General features: G+C 34.6%; 1 protein-coding gene across 2 annotated transcripts in view; it reads right to left on the reverse strand.

The window, feature by feature from the left end:
- The window catches only part of CEP135 (centrosomal protein 135), a 64595-nt gene that overhangs the window by 39270 nt on the left and 9275 nt on the right, over positions 1-16050 (reverse strand). For both annotated transcript variants that reach the window (XM_072943520.1, XM_072943525.1), the window contains exons 5-10: positions 15812-15953; positions 14138-14222; positions 8461-8589; positions 6983-7198; positions 4353-4418; positions 2230-2368 (exon numbers count right to left, since the gene is read on the reverse strand). In XM_072943520.1, the coding sequence (XP_072799621.1) occupies positions 2230-2368; positions 4353-4418; positions 6983-7198; positions 8461-8589; positions 14138-14222; positions 15812-15953 (777 nt within the window). The remainder of the gene's footprint in view (positions 1-2229; positions 2369-4352; positions 4419-6982; positions 7199-8460; positions 8590-14137; positions 14223-15811; positions 15954-16050) is intronic.

A 16050-nucleotide genomic window follows, 5' to 3' on the forward strand; every position in this document is an offset into this window, starting at 1 on the left:
ACCAGAAAAAACTAGAAGAAAATTTATGTATAAGCAATTGATCATAATATGTATGATGTTAACATTAAGCTTGAATTTAATATAGCATACACATAAAGAGATCAAAACAACTTATTTTTCTCAAATTATTATTAACTTTTACCATAAAAATCACCTTTCAGGAGTCAAAAGTAGCCTAACACTGGCAATTTCATATAGCTTAACCTTATTTAACTGATGCTCTTTACCACTCTGAAGGATGAAATGATTTCCAAGATCTATTCTGATGCATTTCCCATTCTTTCTTTCATTCATTTGACCAATATTTACTTACAGATTATTTACTAAATGCCCAACATGAGCTAAGGATACAAGTATGAAAAGCATAGCCAAGGTCAAGCAATTACTCTACCAGCAGTAGGACAAGAGCTACAAAAGAACAGTAGCCTGGAGGATGAACAGGGGGATCATCCTGCGGAGTGACCAGAGAGGGAAAGAAGCAGGAGCATGGGAAGGCATGGGCAAATGTGTTAAATGTTAAGAAGTCAAATAAATTGATGAATGAAAAGTGTCCACTGCATTTACCACAATGGAGGTGAGTGGTGACCTTAACAAGAGCAGTTTTGCTGGTGAAGCCAACTGGAGTGGATTGAGGAGCTAAAGGGCAGTGGGTGATCAAGCAGAAAAGCAAATGTGGATGACCTTTTAAGATAGTAAAGCTATAATCAGGAGGAAAGAGTGGCTGGAGAGGAATGGGTCAAAGGTTTTATTTTAGAATGGGAGAAGGGTAAGCATGTTTGAATGTCAATGGGAAAAAACAGTAAAGTTTTGGAAAGAAGGTAATTAATACGTAAGGGTTTTAAAAGTGGAGAGGACAGGACCCAGAGAACAAAAGGAGGCAGTGTCCTTCCATAAGAGGTACAGGGCTCCACTGTAACAGGAGGGAAGATAAAGATGGACAGGTTCAAGATCTGGGGACAGGAAACTGATGGAATTTCTCCCAGATGGCTTCCATTCTCTTAGGGAAACTGGAAGTAAGATCATTCAGTTAGAATGGGTTTACTGAAAATGAAAAACATTTGAAATGTTCCCTGCAGAGCCAGGGAGATCAAGCAGTAAGAAATATAAAGTAAGGTTTCCATACATCCCTGAGGGTGCTGCTGCGGTTTGGAACCATCTAACTTACAGTGCTATACACATGGCTGGTGCACACGCAAGCAGTGCTTAGCTGCTCGTGTGTAAATGTTCTGCTTGATCCAAGGCTGGGTTTTGGGCAGCAGGAATGCATTTGTAACACAAAGGAAAAGAGTTTCAGATATCTGAAAGACTACACTGAAATGCCAGGATATCTAGCAATGAAAGGAAGTAAATTTGCAAATTTTTAAACGTAGGTCTAAGCACTTTAATTTTTAACCCATTTAATCCTCACAACAACCTTTTGCGTTAGGTGCCATCATTAATCCAAAAGATAATGGAAACTGAGGCAAATGTTCAGTAACCTGTTCAAGTCATACAGCTGCTAAATGGAGAAGGGGTCAAATAGATTACCCACGTGGATGCCGAAGAGCCTAGGATATAGCCTCCTCTTAAAACAGCATACTGGCTTCCACCTCCTGAGACATACGGAGTTTAATGGCACCAGGCTTCTGCACTTGCCATCCCCTTCTCCTGAAAAATTGCCCCAGATCTTCATATGGCTAGTGTCCTGTCATGGGCCCTTCCATCAGTCAATCTCTAGCATATCCCTTCATTTTATTTTTATACTTCTTATCATCTGAAATTAACTTCTTCACTTACATGCTACTAGTTTGTCTCGCTAACTAGATTAAAGTCTCCATGGGAGCAGGGGTTTTGTGTATCTTGTTTACCATTATCCACCCCAGCACCAAAACAGGCTCATGAACATTTGTCAAATGAATGAATGAATTCTTACATGTTCCTTAAAACAAGTCATTTAGGACAGGTATCTGGAAAGCCAATATCAAGTGTGTGTGTGTGCATGTGTGCGCGCGCGCGCGCTTTAAGGTGATAAAACACTTCCTTAAAAAGATTCTGTGGTTCAATTTTCCACCTCAGAATGGTTTTCCTCTTAGTCTTAATTACTTCTATTATATCTCAGTGCCTGGTCTGGTTTCTGATATAAGCACTCAACAAATATTTATTGAATAAATGAATAAAAGATCATCTACTAAAAAATAGTACATTAAGAGGACATCACAATTTTCAAGTTATCAACATTTTATATTTTACCTGTAACAGCAAAACTTTCAATTTTTTTGTTAAGTCTTTGCTTTTCTTGTTCAAGTTGATGAACCACAGTTTCCAGGTCTGATTTTATAAGGAGTTCATCACTCAGTCTCTCCTTTTCTTTATGACATAAGTTTAATTCCTGCAAATTTTAATACTATAATTAAGATTTCTAACAACTCTATAAAATATTATAGCACTTTAGATATTTTGGTAAGCACATTTATTTAAGAGTAATTCACATACACACACTTATAATCAGTCAAACATATGCTTTCAGTTAAAGTTAATGATTAATTATGGCTAAAAGCACCATAAATCCCAAATGTCAACAATGCTCCTTTCTAAAGCAATAGAATTATTGGATTTTATTTTCTTTTAATTTGTTCAGCATATTGTCTTTTTAGAAAATAAATATGTACTTGTGCAATAAAAAAATATTAAAGCTTTTTTAAGGAAAAGCTGAAAGTGTTTAGGAAAGCAGAAGTTAAGACGTTGCTCTAAGATTTCCATAGGTATCTGTAAGTACAAGGGTTATTCTCTCAGCCTCATCTGCACAACAGGGATAAGACCAGTACCCAGACACTGAGGATTCATACATGAATGGAAGTATTTATGAATGTGAAGCACTCTGTACAGTGTCCAGCACATGGCAAGTACTCAATAAATGTTAGCAATAACGTCATTAGGATTTATCTTAAAAATATGTAACATGTAGTACCAATGGAAAAAATAAAGGTCAGAAAATAACTACAGCAACACCTTGCTGTCAGGCAACAATACTGAAGCTTGGCCACAGTTCTGAGACAACCACTACGAATCACATACAACTGTGTAGAGTGTGCATACAAGCAGCAGTGAACAAACAGCAAAAACCCCTGTCCTCGTGGAGCTTACAGTGTGGAGAAAACAGCATCAAAACATCTACTTCACATTTATTGACCTCATGGGAGAATTTTACAATATCTAAGAGACTCAAAAGTGGACAACATTTAGGAGGTTTAGCTAATTCAATTATCCACTATTGAATTGAAATGAATACCTGATAAGCAGCTGAGTAAAACAGGAAGCCACTGTGATACACCGTTCATAGTGTGCATACAAAAGTCAACAAGCATTTGAGCACCACCCATATGCCAATGTACCACAAATGGCTACATGTTTTAATTTCCCTTATGACTGACACCAAAACATTAGCTAGACTGTAAAAGGAGTATGCATAATGAGGAAAGTTGGAAATTAGTATTAGTCTTTGTTTCCAATCTTAGTGGAAACTCATCCAATTTACAAGATTCCTCGAAAAAGTTCTCAATAATCTTTTGGGTGACTACCTAGGAGTTTCTACTTACAAGACATTTGTTCTGCTAGTTCTAGACTATAAGACTATATACTATATCTAGATTTATGCTGGGATGATTACTAGTTCTCTCATTTGAAGACCACCAGGGCAAACAACATTGACTAGTAAAATGGTTTGGAATACCAAATTGAAACTATTAAAAGATGACTGAGTGCTTTTCATAAAAGTCAACAGCTTTACCAAGTGATCATCAATTTCTAGCTTCAGTATTAGTAAACTGACAAATCATGAAGTCATTTAAAGAATATAAAACTCCTAACAGGTTTTCCAAATTTGAATATAACTTGCCACCTATTACCTGTGAGATTGAAGAATTGTAAAAATATAAATGAAAGTAAATATGTACATTCAATGGAATATTATCAACCATAAAAAAGAATGACATGCATGAATCCTGAAAGCATTTGTGCTAAGTAAAAGCCTGACACAAAAGGTCACATATTATATAATTCCACTTATACAGAATATCCAGAATAGGCAAATCTATAGAAACAGAAAGCTGACTAGTTGTCAGGGGCTGAGCAGAGGAAAATGAGGAGTCACTAACTGCTAATGGGCATGAGGTTTCTTTTTGGAGAGATGAAAATGTTCTGGGATTAGACAATACTGGTGGTTGCACTACTCTGAACTATACCAAAACCAATTAACTGTACACTCAAAAGAGTGAAAATTATGATAGATAAATTATATCTTAGTAAAAACATGTAAAATAAAACAAAAATTTTCTTCATGAAAATTTTGGCAATTTAATATGACACCTACTCACCAGCTGAAGTTTTCCCATTGTTTCTTCAAGACTCCGCATTTCAGAGAGCTTTTTTTTAATCTCTTTCTAGGAATAAAAAGCCTGTTAGGGTAAATACCTGAAAGTCAAGAATACTTATCACTAAGTCACAGTGCATGAGACCAAATCATTTTTCAAGCAGTCCATGTGCTCTCTTACCAGTGAGATCTGAGGCTTTAGCCAGTACTAAGCCACAATTTCAGTGAAGAGGAGACAAAGTTGAGGTTTCTTTTTAATTTCTCGGTATCTTGAATGCTTACAGGGACCCATTTATAACGTGTGAAGCAAGAGAGCCACTTGAAAATCTTTTTTCTTTTTTTTGGTCTGTATACATGTGGGACCTTCCTTGAGGCTTGATTTTTAAGATTCATCATGTGGCCCTTTCATTTCCTGATTTTCCTATCCTATCACCACTTGCTACTACCCACCTAGATCCTCTATACTACAACTGAGAATACTGAATGCAAAGGTTAAAATATCATGGCCTAATAGCCAAGTTGTCATTCTTGATTACTGCCAATGGGGCATGAGAAGCTATGTTCAGTACATTGTGTGCACAGCATTATATGCAAAAGGAAGTGGAAAAGGAGAGGAAGCCACAAAGCAAAATTAAAACTGCATTAATTATGTTCTTCATTTTCAAGATTGTTTTGGCACATCTGAGTCCCTTGAGATTCCATATGAATTTTAGGATTTTTTCCTATTTCTGTAAAAAACGTCATTGGGATGTGGAAGGGGTTGCACTGAATCTTCAGATTGTTTTAGGTAGTACGGACATTTGAACTATATAAAGTCTTCCACTCCATGAACACAGGATGTGTTTCCATTTATTTCTGTCTCCAATTTCTATCAGCAATGTTTCATAATTTTTAGTGTACAAATCTTTTGCCTCCTTGGTTAAGTTTATCCCTAAGAATTTTATACTTTTTGATGCTATTGTAAGTGGAATTATTTTCTTAATTTCCTTTTTGGATTTCAATTACTAGCATACAGACATGCACTGATTTTTATGTTTCAATTCTGTATCCTGCAACTTTGCTGAATTTATTTCTTAGTTCTGTTTTTTTTTTTTAAACGGAATCTTTCAGGTTTTCTACACATAAGATCATCTCATGAATAGAAGCAGCAAGAATGTCCATTCTTGCCTTGTTCCTAATCTTAGAGGACAAGTTTTCCGTCTTTCATCACTGGGTATGATGTTAGCTGTGGGCTTTTCATACATGGCCTTTATTATGTTGAGGTAGTTTTCTTCTATTCCACTAATTAGTGGAGATGACACTGTATAAAATTCATTATTCAACTGATGAAAGTAGTGGTCTTCAAACTAGGTTGTACTAATTCCTAGGATAACATGAAGACTTTCCAAGTATTATGTAAAACTATCATACACATATAGTTTTAAGGAATCAATATTTGAATTCTTAATTTACACATATAGTTCTTAAAAATTATCTACCTGAGAACCTGCTTGTGGTCTAGGCATCATGTGAGTTCTCCTTTTCCACCTCCCCTTTCACAACTGCCTTCTTCCCACTTTTCAAAAGAAAGGCATGCATCTAATGTCATGCTATCTCTAGACATAAAAAACTCCTAAAGCACCAGACAAAAAGATAATCTGAAATCTTGGGGCTAGTCAAAGACTTTAATTAAGACACTATTTTCTCGCATTATATCTTACTAAGAGATGTATTTCCAGTAAAAATTTAACTTTTTCATTTAATAAAATTTAACTTTTTCATTTATCAACATTGTGCTATACTTGTCACTCTGATCCACTGATTACTAATAATTATAATGGTAATGCTATTTAGAGGAAAATATTAACACTCTGAACTTTACAGTCATGGGACATTTTCTAAAATAAAAAATTTCAATTCATGTTTTTTTTTCATTGCAGAGATGTTTGACAGAGTTATCATAAAAAGATACTCAAGCACAAAATATGTTAAAATAGGATAAAACTTTGTGGGGATTTCAAGAAGGGTCATTTGGATTCTACTGGCTATATTTAAAAGAATGATAAGACAGTTTTAAGAGATCAATATTTACAACTGATTGGAAATTATATCCTTTGCATTTATTTAAATTTAAAGATGAAAAATGTTAGCTACAAACTTAAAAATGTGCAAGGACATACATAGTTTCAAACAGTACCTTCAAAGGGTTCATGAGCACAAAATGACCTAGAGGACAAACTTCCAAAGCCTGCTCACAATGCATAGGTAAAAGGACGGAGATGGAAATCTTGAAGGAAAAAATGATGGAGTCTGAAGAGCTATCCTAAGAACAGATGTGCTTCAGAAAGATACTCAAACAACTAGAACAACTGCAAGTACTTAGGGGATGTAAATAACACTTTAGAAAAACCTGAATTACAAAACAAACCAAAAGACCCAAGTCAGATATCCAAAGGACTCAAGCTCACTATACTGCAGGAGAATTAATGAACACTCCCAACCTAGACATCTTTTTTTCTTTTAAAAGAGATTTATTTATTTTTATTATTTATTCATTTATTTTAATGGAGGTCCTGGGGATTGAACCTAGGACTTCATGCATGCTAAGCATGTGCTCTACCATTGAGCTATACCCACCCCCTAACCTGGACATACCTTTGCTTCCTCAAGTTCTTTATCGGCAGTCTCAAGCACTTCTTCTTTATGTCGTTCCAGCTGCTGTGCTAACTGGTCTATTTCAGTTAATTCTTGGCAGAGTTTTTCATTTTTATTACTTAAATTAACGACTTCGGTAGTTACTGTTTCCTTGGTTTCCATAAGCTCTTGTATATGTTTTTCCAGGTCTTTATTAGCTTGCTGAAGAAAGTCAACCTAAATTGAATTTGTAATTCATAGGTATATGAATGGGAAAATCATCCTAAATACCGAATTTTCAAAACAATATTTCAAAACACTATATATATATATATATATATATATATATATATGTATTTTTTAATACCAAAAATTAAAATCCCAGGTACTTTACATTTGCAAACGTATTATTTTGATTTGCAAAACCAACAACATATGGTTTAGTAAAAATATATGTCCATTGGCTTCAATTTTCAAGCATGGAAGGAAAGGATAAATAAGAAATTTTTCCCAATACCAGAGTTCTGTAAGTATGACAAGATTATCACTATGATAATATTAGTCTAGACTGTGCTGTCCAATATAGTAGCCATTTATAGCCACATACAGCTACTGAGCAGCTGAAATGTGGCTAGTCCAAACAGAGGTGTGCTATAAATGCAAAATATACACAGAATTCCAAAGACTCAGTACAAACAAAAAAGTAAAATATCACAATATTTTACAACATTGATTACATATTGAAATGATATTTTGCATATATGTAGGTAAATACACTATTAAAATTAACTTCATCTATTTTCTTTTTACTTTTTTAATCAGGCTACTAGGAAATTTTAAATTACATATGTGGCTCATATCCTCTTTCTATTGAACAGGACTGCTCTAGAGCTACTGCTGATATCCAGGACTTACTCTCTTCCGCTTGCAGCCCAGGCAGCATGACATCTATAAAGGTCATGTGTCATGCTTCACAGAAGTCTCCTGTTCTTTCACTCTTAGGCGCAATGTATGGCAAGGGAATCCACTACATAGGTAGATGGAAACTATATGTTTAATTTTTATATACATTTTTAAAAATCATCTTTTATATCATAAAAGAAATAATCATAAAATTTTTGAAAATGGAGAAAATCATAAAGAAGACTATCCTCACACAAAGGTAAACTTTTTTAGTGTATTTTGGAGTATCTCTTCCACTATTTTCTCTCTCTGCATGAATACATACATTCTTTTAAAAGCAAACTGAAGGTTGGTTACATTGCGACTACGGTTCTCGTCTTCTAAATATTTACCATTATGGTAAGTATATTCCTACCTCATTAAATGTTCTTTAAAAAGATGATTTTTTAGTTGCACCCAATTTTGGATACTCTATGAAATTTTTCCCACTGTAAATAACACCCTAATAAACAATGCCGTCTCTTTTACAAACCCATAGACCATTACAAATACTTATGATTTTATACGCTTAGTGAAATAATTATAAAAGTCATTACCTGAATGTTTAAATGAGCAATAAGCTTCTCGTTGGTTTTATTTCTAGTCTCCAGAGAAAGGATATCAGGGGAGCGACCCCCTTCCAGTGCAACCGACAGCCGTTCTATCTCTCGTTCTCTTAGCTCAATCTGAAGACAGAAAGTCATGCTATCATTCAAAAAAACCTGGTTTTGAACCGAAATGATTAACACTGGAAAAACATTTATTTGGCTATACTTCCATTTTTCTTATGTCCCACAACATATATAAGAGATTAACGTTCATATAGGTACCCACACCTATATGGGATTATGAAATACATTTATGCAGAGCAAAAATAAGCACAGAAAAAGTCAACATAAGAACTGTCAGCATAGGTTTCATAAGTATTTTTATTGAAGAGATTCTTCCTAATTTAATTCTTTTGTTTTTTTTTCCTCCTCTAATGTTAGGTAATGTTTATATAAAAAGAAATTAGTAAGTATTGGAACTGAGTCTGAACTACTTCAGTGCCTCATGAAATCAATGTGGAATAAACAAATGGAAGACACAAAGAAAAGTGAATTGCTACTGAATCTCAGTATTAAAAAGGATATGAGGCTGGGGTGATTTAATTAATTATCTATCATTTAGAAAACAACAGACATATGATCAAAAACATCACTGTCAGCCATGAATTCACATGCAAGAATCTGGAAAAATCCACACACTTTCAAACTTTGGTTTTCTTTTCCGAAAAAATTAAAAACAAAAACCAAGCATTCAATTTAACAATTACTGAGCATAGTTCTAAGTATACAAAGATGAATAAAACATGGTCCCTGACTTTCAGGAACACATGGCGTTACAGGAAAAGCAAGCAAGTAAACCAATAATTGCTTTAATATGTTTTTCAATGGTAGAACAGAAATATATATGGGGTGCCAAAATAGTCAGGAAATAAAGTGATTTAGTCTCCATGATGTAGTCATGCCTATGGAAATAGTGAAGGTCTTATCAAATAAATATGACCAAAAAGGTTATAAATGATGTTAGGAAGAGAAGAAAGGAGGGATGGATGTTCCAGGCAGTAACAAAGCAAGCATAAAACAACACAGTACGTTTAAGAGAGTAAAAATGACTCAGTATGACTGGATTGTAATGTGCAAGGGAACTAACAGTTGGAGGTGAGTCTGAAGAATTAGGCAGGAACTAATTATGATAAGCACGGAGTACTCTGCTAGGGAGAAGTATTACTCTGGACTAAAGGATGAATTTGATAAGAACAAAATCAGCGGCAGCGAGACCTACTGCAGGGATATATGAGAGATAACTAGGGCCTAAAATAAAACAGTGGGATACGGCAGAGCAGAAGTAAGTTTAAAAAGTACTCAGAACTGACAGAACATGGTGAGTGGTACGTGACAGGAGGAGAATGAGTCCTAGAAAGACTACAGAATGTTGGCTTGGACAGATGGTGATGCTACCAATCCAAGAAGACAATATAGGAGGAAAATCAGATTTGAGACAGAAGACAGCAAGTGCAGTACTAGGCACATGTGTACAAAGAGCCTTCATCCAAGTGGAAGCTCCCAGTGTAAAGTCAGGAATACGGGTCTGGAGCTCAGCAGATCCTGAGACACTGGGGAGTCATCAATATTCAGGCAATAAACTAAGAGAGCGGATGAGACTATCTGAGAAAACATACAGGGACTGAAGGGTCAGGGACAGAATCCTTGGAAACAGTGACAATTCAGGGAGCAGGCAGTGGCAAAAAGCAAAGAAGATATTACATAAGAGGTTAAAAAAAAAAGGGTGAGAAAAGGAAAACTAAAAGAAAATGAAGTTGTGGAGCAGTTCCAAAGAGAAATTATCAATAATGTGACATACTACAGAGTGGCAAAGAAAATGAAGACTAAAATGATCATTTTGGATATAGAATTAATGTCACTGGTATCAGTAACTAGATCAATTTATACAGTCGGGGGCTGAAGACAGACTGCAGTACGTTAAGGAGGGAACAGGAGGTGAGGAAGTGGAGACAGGAGAGTAAGATACCCTTTAGAGAATTATCCATAAGGGAGGAGAAGGCATTAATTAGCAAGAGAGAAGGTAGTTAAGAGAGATTTTTAAAGGGACATTAGTGATGTTGACAATAGCATCTCTGAGTCACAGGACTGTTATGAAGATTGAAAATATTTTTACTCATAAAGCAGCCAAATAAAAGTTTGTTAAATAAAGAAATAATTGATTAAAGCAGTAGCCTAAGAAGAGGACAGGAAGGAGGGCCAGGCACAACAGGCAGAAAGACTAAACCTTAAACAGGAAGACCACCACCCTACCCATTAAGTCTTAAGGAGAGCCTGAGTGTGAAGACTGCTCATTTTAAAGGTAGAGATGGGAAATTGAAAAAAGGTGATATCCTGAAAAGGAGGATATTTGGGTCAGGGAAAGAGCCTGAAAAGAACAGTAAAATCTGGAATATACATTGAAAAAAAAAAAAAACAGAACAAACTCAAGCAAAAAAAAAAAATTGTTAGGGAGCAGACACCATCAAGACTGATAACCATAATAAATTGGTGGTTTCAATCAGAATGGACAGGATATTTTTTTTTTGGACAGGCTATTCTTTTACAAATGCTTCAGCCACTTCACAGAGATGGTAAAGACTAGTCAGTTTATGTTCATAAAGTACTTGGAAAAATGTGATGAAAAAATGGCTGATTATAAATTGAAAAATATCAATGATATTCAACTCATGAGCATATCTGATATTTTCAACACCTCTCCATAAAGGAAGTTTTTTGTTTGACATTTTTACAATTCCTTTTAACTCAATTTTATCCAAGTAATCTTCAAAGTACTTTATAAACTTAACAGTTATACCAACACATAAATTATATCTATATTTGTATGTGCAGATTTCTTCATTCCAAAAAATGCTGTCATGTGCAGAAAATGAAAAACGTGTTACCCAATTTAAACCTCAGTAAGCTTATTAAGAAAGAAAGCCTATAATTATCCAAATCAGAATTTAGCAAAGACATCAAAAGAAAGTATGAAAGAACAAAGCTTGTTAAAGTTATGCTCTAACTCTGCATCTATTAACTCCCCTGCTTCTTCGGAAAACTGTTTTACGGGGTACTAGTACTTGTAGAAAAATCATGCAACAAATGTGGCAACACAGTAGAGTAACTTTCAAAAAGACATATTCGAAATGACAAAATCTATAGTAAGAGTAAAAAAATTATATAAAATACCATTATAATGCATATTAAAATGCATAACAAACTTCAATAAAATACTTCCTGAGATGGAAACAGTTAATACAGTTATAATATTTGGGGAGATAGATGATTCACCTTCAAAACAAAACAAAACAAAACAAAACAAAAAACTACTATTTACCTCAATGCATAATGAAAGGAATGGGCTGAATGCTCTGAAGGCACCTAGCCATTCCAGTTATTAATTCTACCAACCAACTGATGAAAAAGAAAATTTGTATTAAAAACTCATGATGACAAGCTTACTTCAAAAAACAAGAAAAATCTCAAATAAGCAACCTAACCTACCACCTTAAAGAATTAGAAAAAGAAGAACAAACAAAAACTAAAGTCAGCAGAAGGAAGGAAATAATAAAGATCAGAGAGGAAATAAACAAATTAGAGATTATGAAAACAATAGAAAAAAATCAATAACACTAAGAGCTGGTTCTTTGAAAGGGTAAACAAAATTGACAGACCTCTGGCCAGGCTCACCAAGAAGAAAAGAGAGAGGACCCAAATAAACAAAATAAGCAATATAAGAGGAGAACTAACCAATACTGCAGAAATACAGAAAACCATAAGAAAATACTATGAACAATTATATGCCAACAAATTGGACAACCTAGAAGAAATGGACAAGTTTCTAGGAACATGCAGCCCACCAAAACTAAATCAAGAAGAAACAGATAACTTGAACAGACCAACTACTAGAAATGAAATAGAATCTGTAATTTAAAAAACTCCATGCAAACGAAAGTCCAGGACCAGATGGCCTCACTGGGGAATTCTACCAAACGTACAAAGCAGAACTTAATATTGAATCTTCTAAAACTCTTTCAAAAGATTGAAGAGGAGGGAAAACTCCCAAAGTCATTCTATGAAGTCATCATCACACTGATACCAAAAACAAAGACAATACCAAAAAAAAGAAAATTACAACCTACACATGAAGGTCAACTGGTCTTCGACAAAGGAGGCAAGAATCTACGACGAAGAAAAGACAGTTTCTTCAGCAAGTGGTGTTGGAAAAGCTGGACAGCCACATGTAAATCAATGAAGTTAGAACACTCCCTTATACCATACACAAAAATAAACTCAAAATGGCTTAAAGATTTAAGTATAAGACAGGACACCATGAAACTCCTAGAAGAGAACATAGATAAAACACTCACCAACATAAATTGTGCCAATGTTCTCTTCTATCAGCTTATCAAGGCAATAGAAATAAAAGCAAAAATAAACAAATGGGACCTAATCAAACTTATAAGCTTTTGCATAGCCATGGAAACCATAAAGAAAAAAAAAAACGAAAAGATAATTTACAGACTGGGAGAAAATATTTGCAAACTATGTGACTGACAAGGCCTTAATTTCCAAAATATACAAACAGCTCATAAAACTCAGTAACAAAAAACAAACAACCCAATCAAAAAATGGGCAGAAGACCTAATTAGACATTTCTCCAAAGACGTACGGATGGTCAACAGGGACATGAAAAGATGCTCAACATCACTAATTACTAATCACAAAACCACAGTGAGGTATCACCTCACACCAGTCAGAATGGCCATCATTAAAAAGCATACAAATAACAAATGCTGGAGAGGATGTGGAAAAAAGGGAACCCTCCTACATTGCTGGTGGGAATGTAAACTGGTGCAGCCACTATGGAGGACAATGTGGAGGTTCCTTAAAAAACTAAAAATAGAGTTATCATATGATCTAGCAATCCCAGTTCTGGGCATATATCCAGAAAAAAAGTCTAATTCGAAAAGATACATGTATCCCAATGTTTATAGCAGCATTATTTACAATAGCCAAGCCATGAAAGCAACCTAAATGTCCATCGACAGATGAATAGACAATGAAGATGTGGTGTCAAAATGGACTACTACTCCACCATAAAAAAGAATGAAATAATGCCATTTGCAGCAACATGGATGGACCTAAAGATTATCACAGTAAGTGAAGTAAGTCAGAAAGAGAAAGACGAATACCATATATCTCTTACATGTGAAAATCTAAAAACGTGATACAAATGAACTTATTTACAAAACAGAAACAGACTCACAGACATAGAAAGCAAATTTATGGTTATCAAGGGGATGGGAGAGGGATAAATTAGGAGTCTGGGATTAACAGATACAAAGTATTATATATAAAATAGATAAACAAGGTCCTCCTGTTTAGCACAGGAAACTATATTCAATATCCTGTAATAAACCATAATGGACAAGAATATGAAAAAGAATATAAACACATAAAAAATACATATATAAGTGAATCACTTTCCTCTACACCAGAAATTAACACAACTTTGTAAATCAACCAGAGGTCAGTTAAAAAAAAAAAACCCTCAGTATCAGTAGTATCAAATATAACCCAATTCCATTTACAGTCACAGCACACCCATCTCAATCCCTACTATGCAAGTAAATAAAAATCCTACCTGCTTGTTATAATCTCTCAGTCTGCTTTCCATCATTGCTAACTTTTCTTGTAACTGGTAGACTTCTTGTTGAAGTTCTTGAATTCTGAAACACATTTATAACTAATGCCAACATACATTTGTTAAGAAATTAAAAAATAATAAGAAGTGAAACTAAATGCCTTCTTTTAAAAACTCTCTACTTTCTGTTTCTCAATGAGGTACGAAGTGCTATGCCAAAGGGTTCCAAAGCCATAGCATGAACAGAGAACAACATTTGGAGATTTACTTCTACAAGAATAGACAAAAAGTTGAGTGGTAAATAATTTGAAACTCAAGATTATTTTATGTCTACTACTGCATTTTGATCCTTAAGACAACTCTTTGAGGTACTGTTGCCAATTCCTAAGTTCAGGGAACTAAGTGTCTAGTTCGAAATTCACAGTATCATTAAATGAAATAAGAGACTCAAATGTTTTCTATCCCTAAATGACCCTGTATTTTCTATTGAACTGTGCTGCAATCTGGAAGAGAAGAAAAATACTGAGACATACTACAATTTTCCAAGTTAACATGCACACTTTATGCACAAATGATTCTGAATACAATTAAATGTGCATGTGTAAATTAAAACAAATAAGAGACCGATGCCATCTACAATGGTTTGATAGAAAAGGAGAATGTTAAGACACAAGAAAGAAAAAGAGAGTGATACATATGCAGCCAAAAAAACTCCTTAAATAATACTAACACACTAAGTCCTAGTTATAACTGAACCAGAAAAACAAATCACAAAATATTTTATGGGTAAGGTCAGATAACTAAAAATACAGGTACTGAATATTGTGTGAGAATAACTGAGCTAAGAGATCCTAATTAGTACCTCACCCAGTGTATTTTTTTTATTGTTATATTGAGATTAATAAAGCAGAAAACTCCCCCATATTCTCTGCATAATCTACAAAGTAAAAGGCTCACTACACTAATCACTTCCACTAGTATATTTCACATTTTAAAGTGTTTCTGCAGCTGTGACCAGATTGGCTGCCACTAGCGCTCTCTTGCTCCTGTGTTCCTCTTACAATTTTCTAACAATGTTTTGTGTTATTTCCCTTGTCTCATCTTTATTACTGGATTGTAAGCTTCTCAAAAGCTGCAACATCACCTTATTATCTTTACATCCCCAGAACACCTACATAATGCCTTTCCCAGAGAGCTTACTGAAGTTTTAATTAAAACAGAATTTATATCTGATTCCAATTTAAGGAGATACCAGCATATACAGCTAGAGAATCATGAAGCAAGAATGTCAAAGCCAGTTACAAATCTATTCATGTCTACTGGCATTTGACAAAAATCTGAACCAATAGAGTCTGTAAAAGATTACTTGGGTGATGAAACTAAATGTCAAAGCAACTCTACTGAAACAGGCTCTTGATTGGCACTGAATTGTTTTCAAGCAAGTATGAACAGAAACATCTGATATATGATCTATTTGAAATCGAAGTTTCAAAACAAATAAAAACCTTCTATATTCAGAATACATTCCGAAAGCATTTAGTGAGTGCTTATGCAGAAAGTTCTGTGCTAGGCACCAAACATAATGATAATTAAGACAGAACCCCTACTATCAAGAAACTTACGGTTAACCAAGTGATCAATTAACTAGAGCCAACAAAGAATTATTTAATGCACCTGTTATCAGCAACTTGCAGGAGGTCTGCAATGTAAGGGTCATCTGGCTGAGGAACCGGATATGAACTGACTTCAGAGGGCGGGACCGGTTCATCAATTTGCATACGCTGGCGCCTGAAAGCAATACTTCTTTTTTTGCCACCTAAAAAAATACAAACGTGTGTTTCAAAAAAAAATTGAAAACAAAACAAAACATTGTCTTAGAATTAAGCATTTCAGGAGGTTAGCCTTTTTGTTAT

This window comes from Vicugna pacos, chromosome 2, assembly GCF_048564905.1.
Source record: "Vicugna pacos chromosome 2, VicPac4, whole genome shotgun sequence".
Taxonomy (NCBI): Eukaryota; Metazoa; Chordata; class Mammalia; order Artiodactyla; family Camelidae; genus Vicugna; species Vicugna pacos.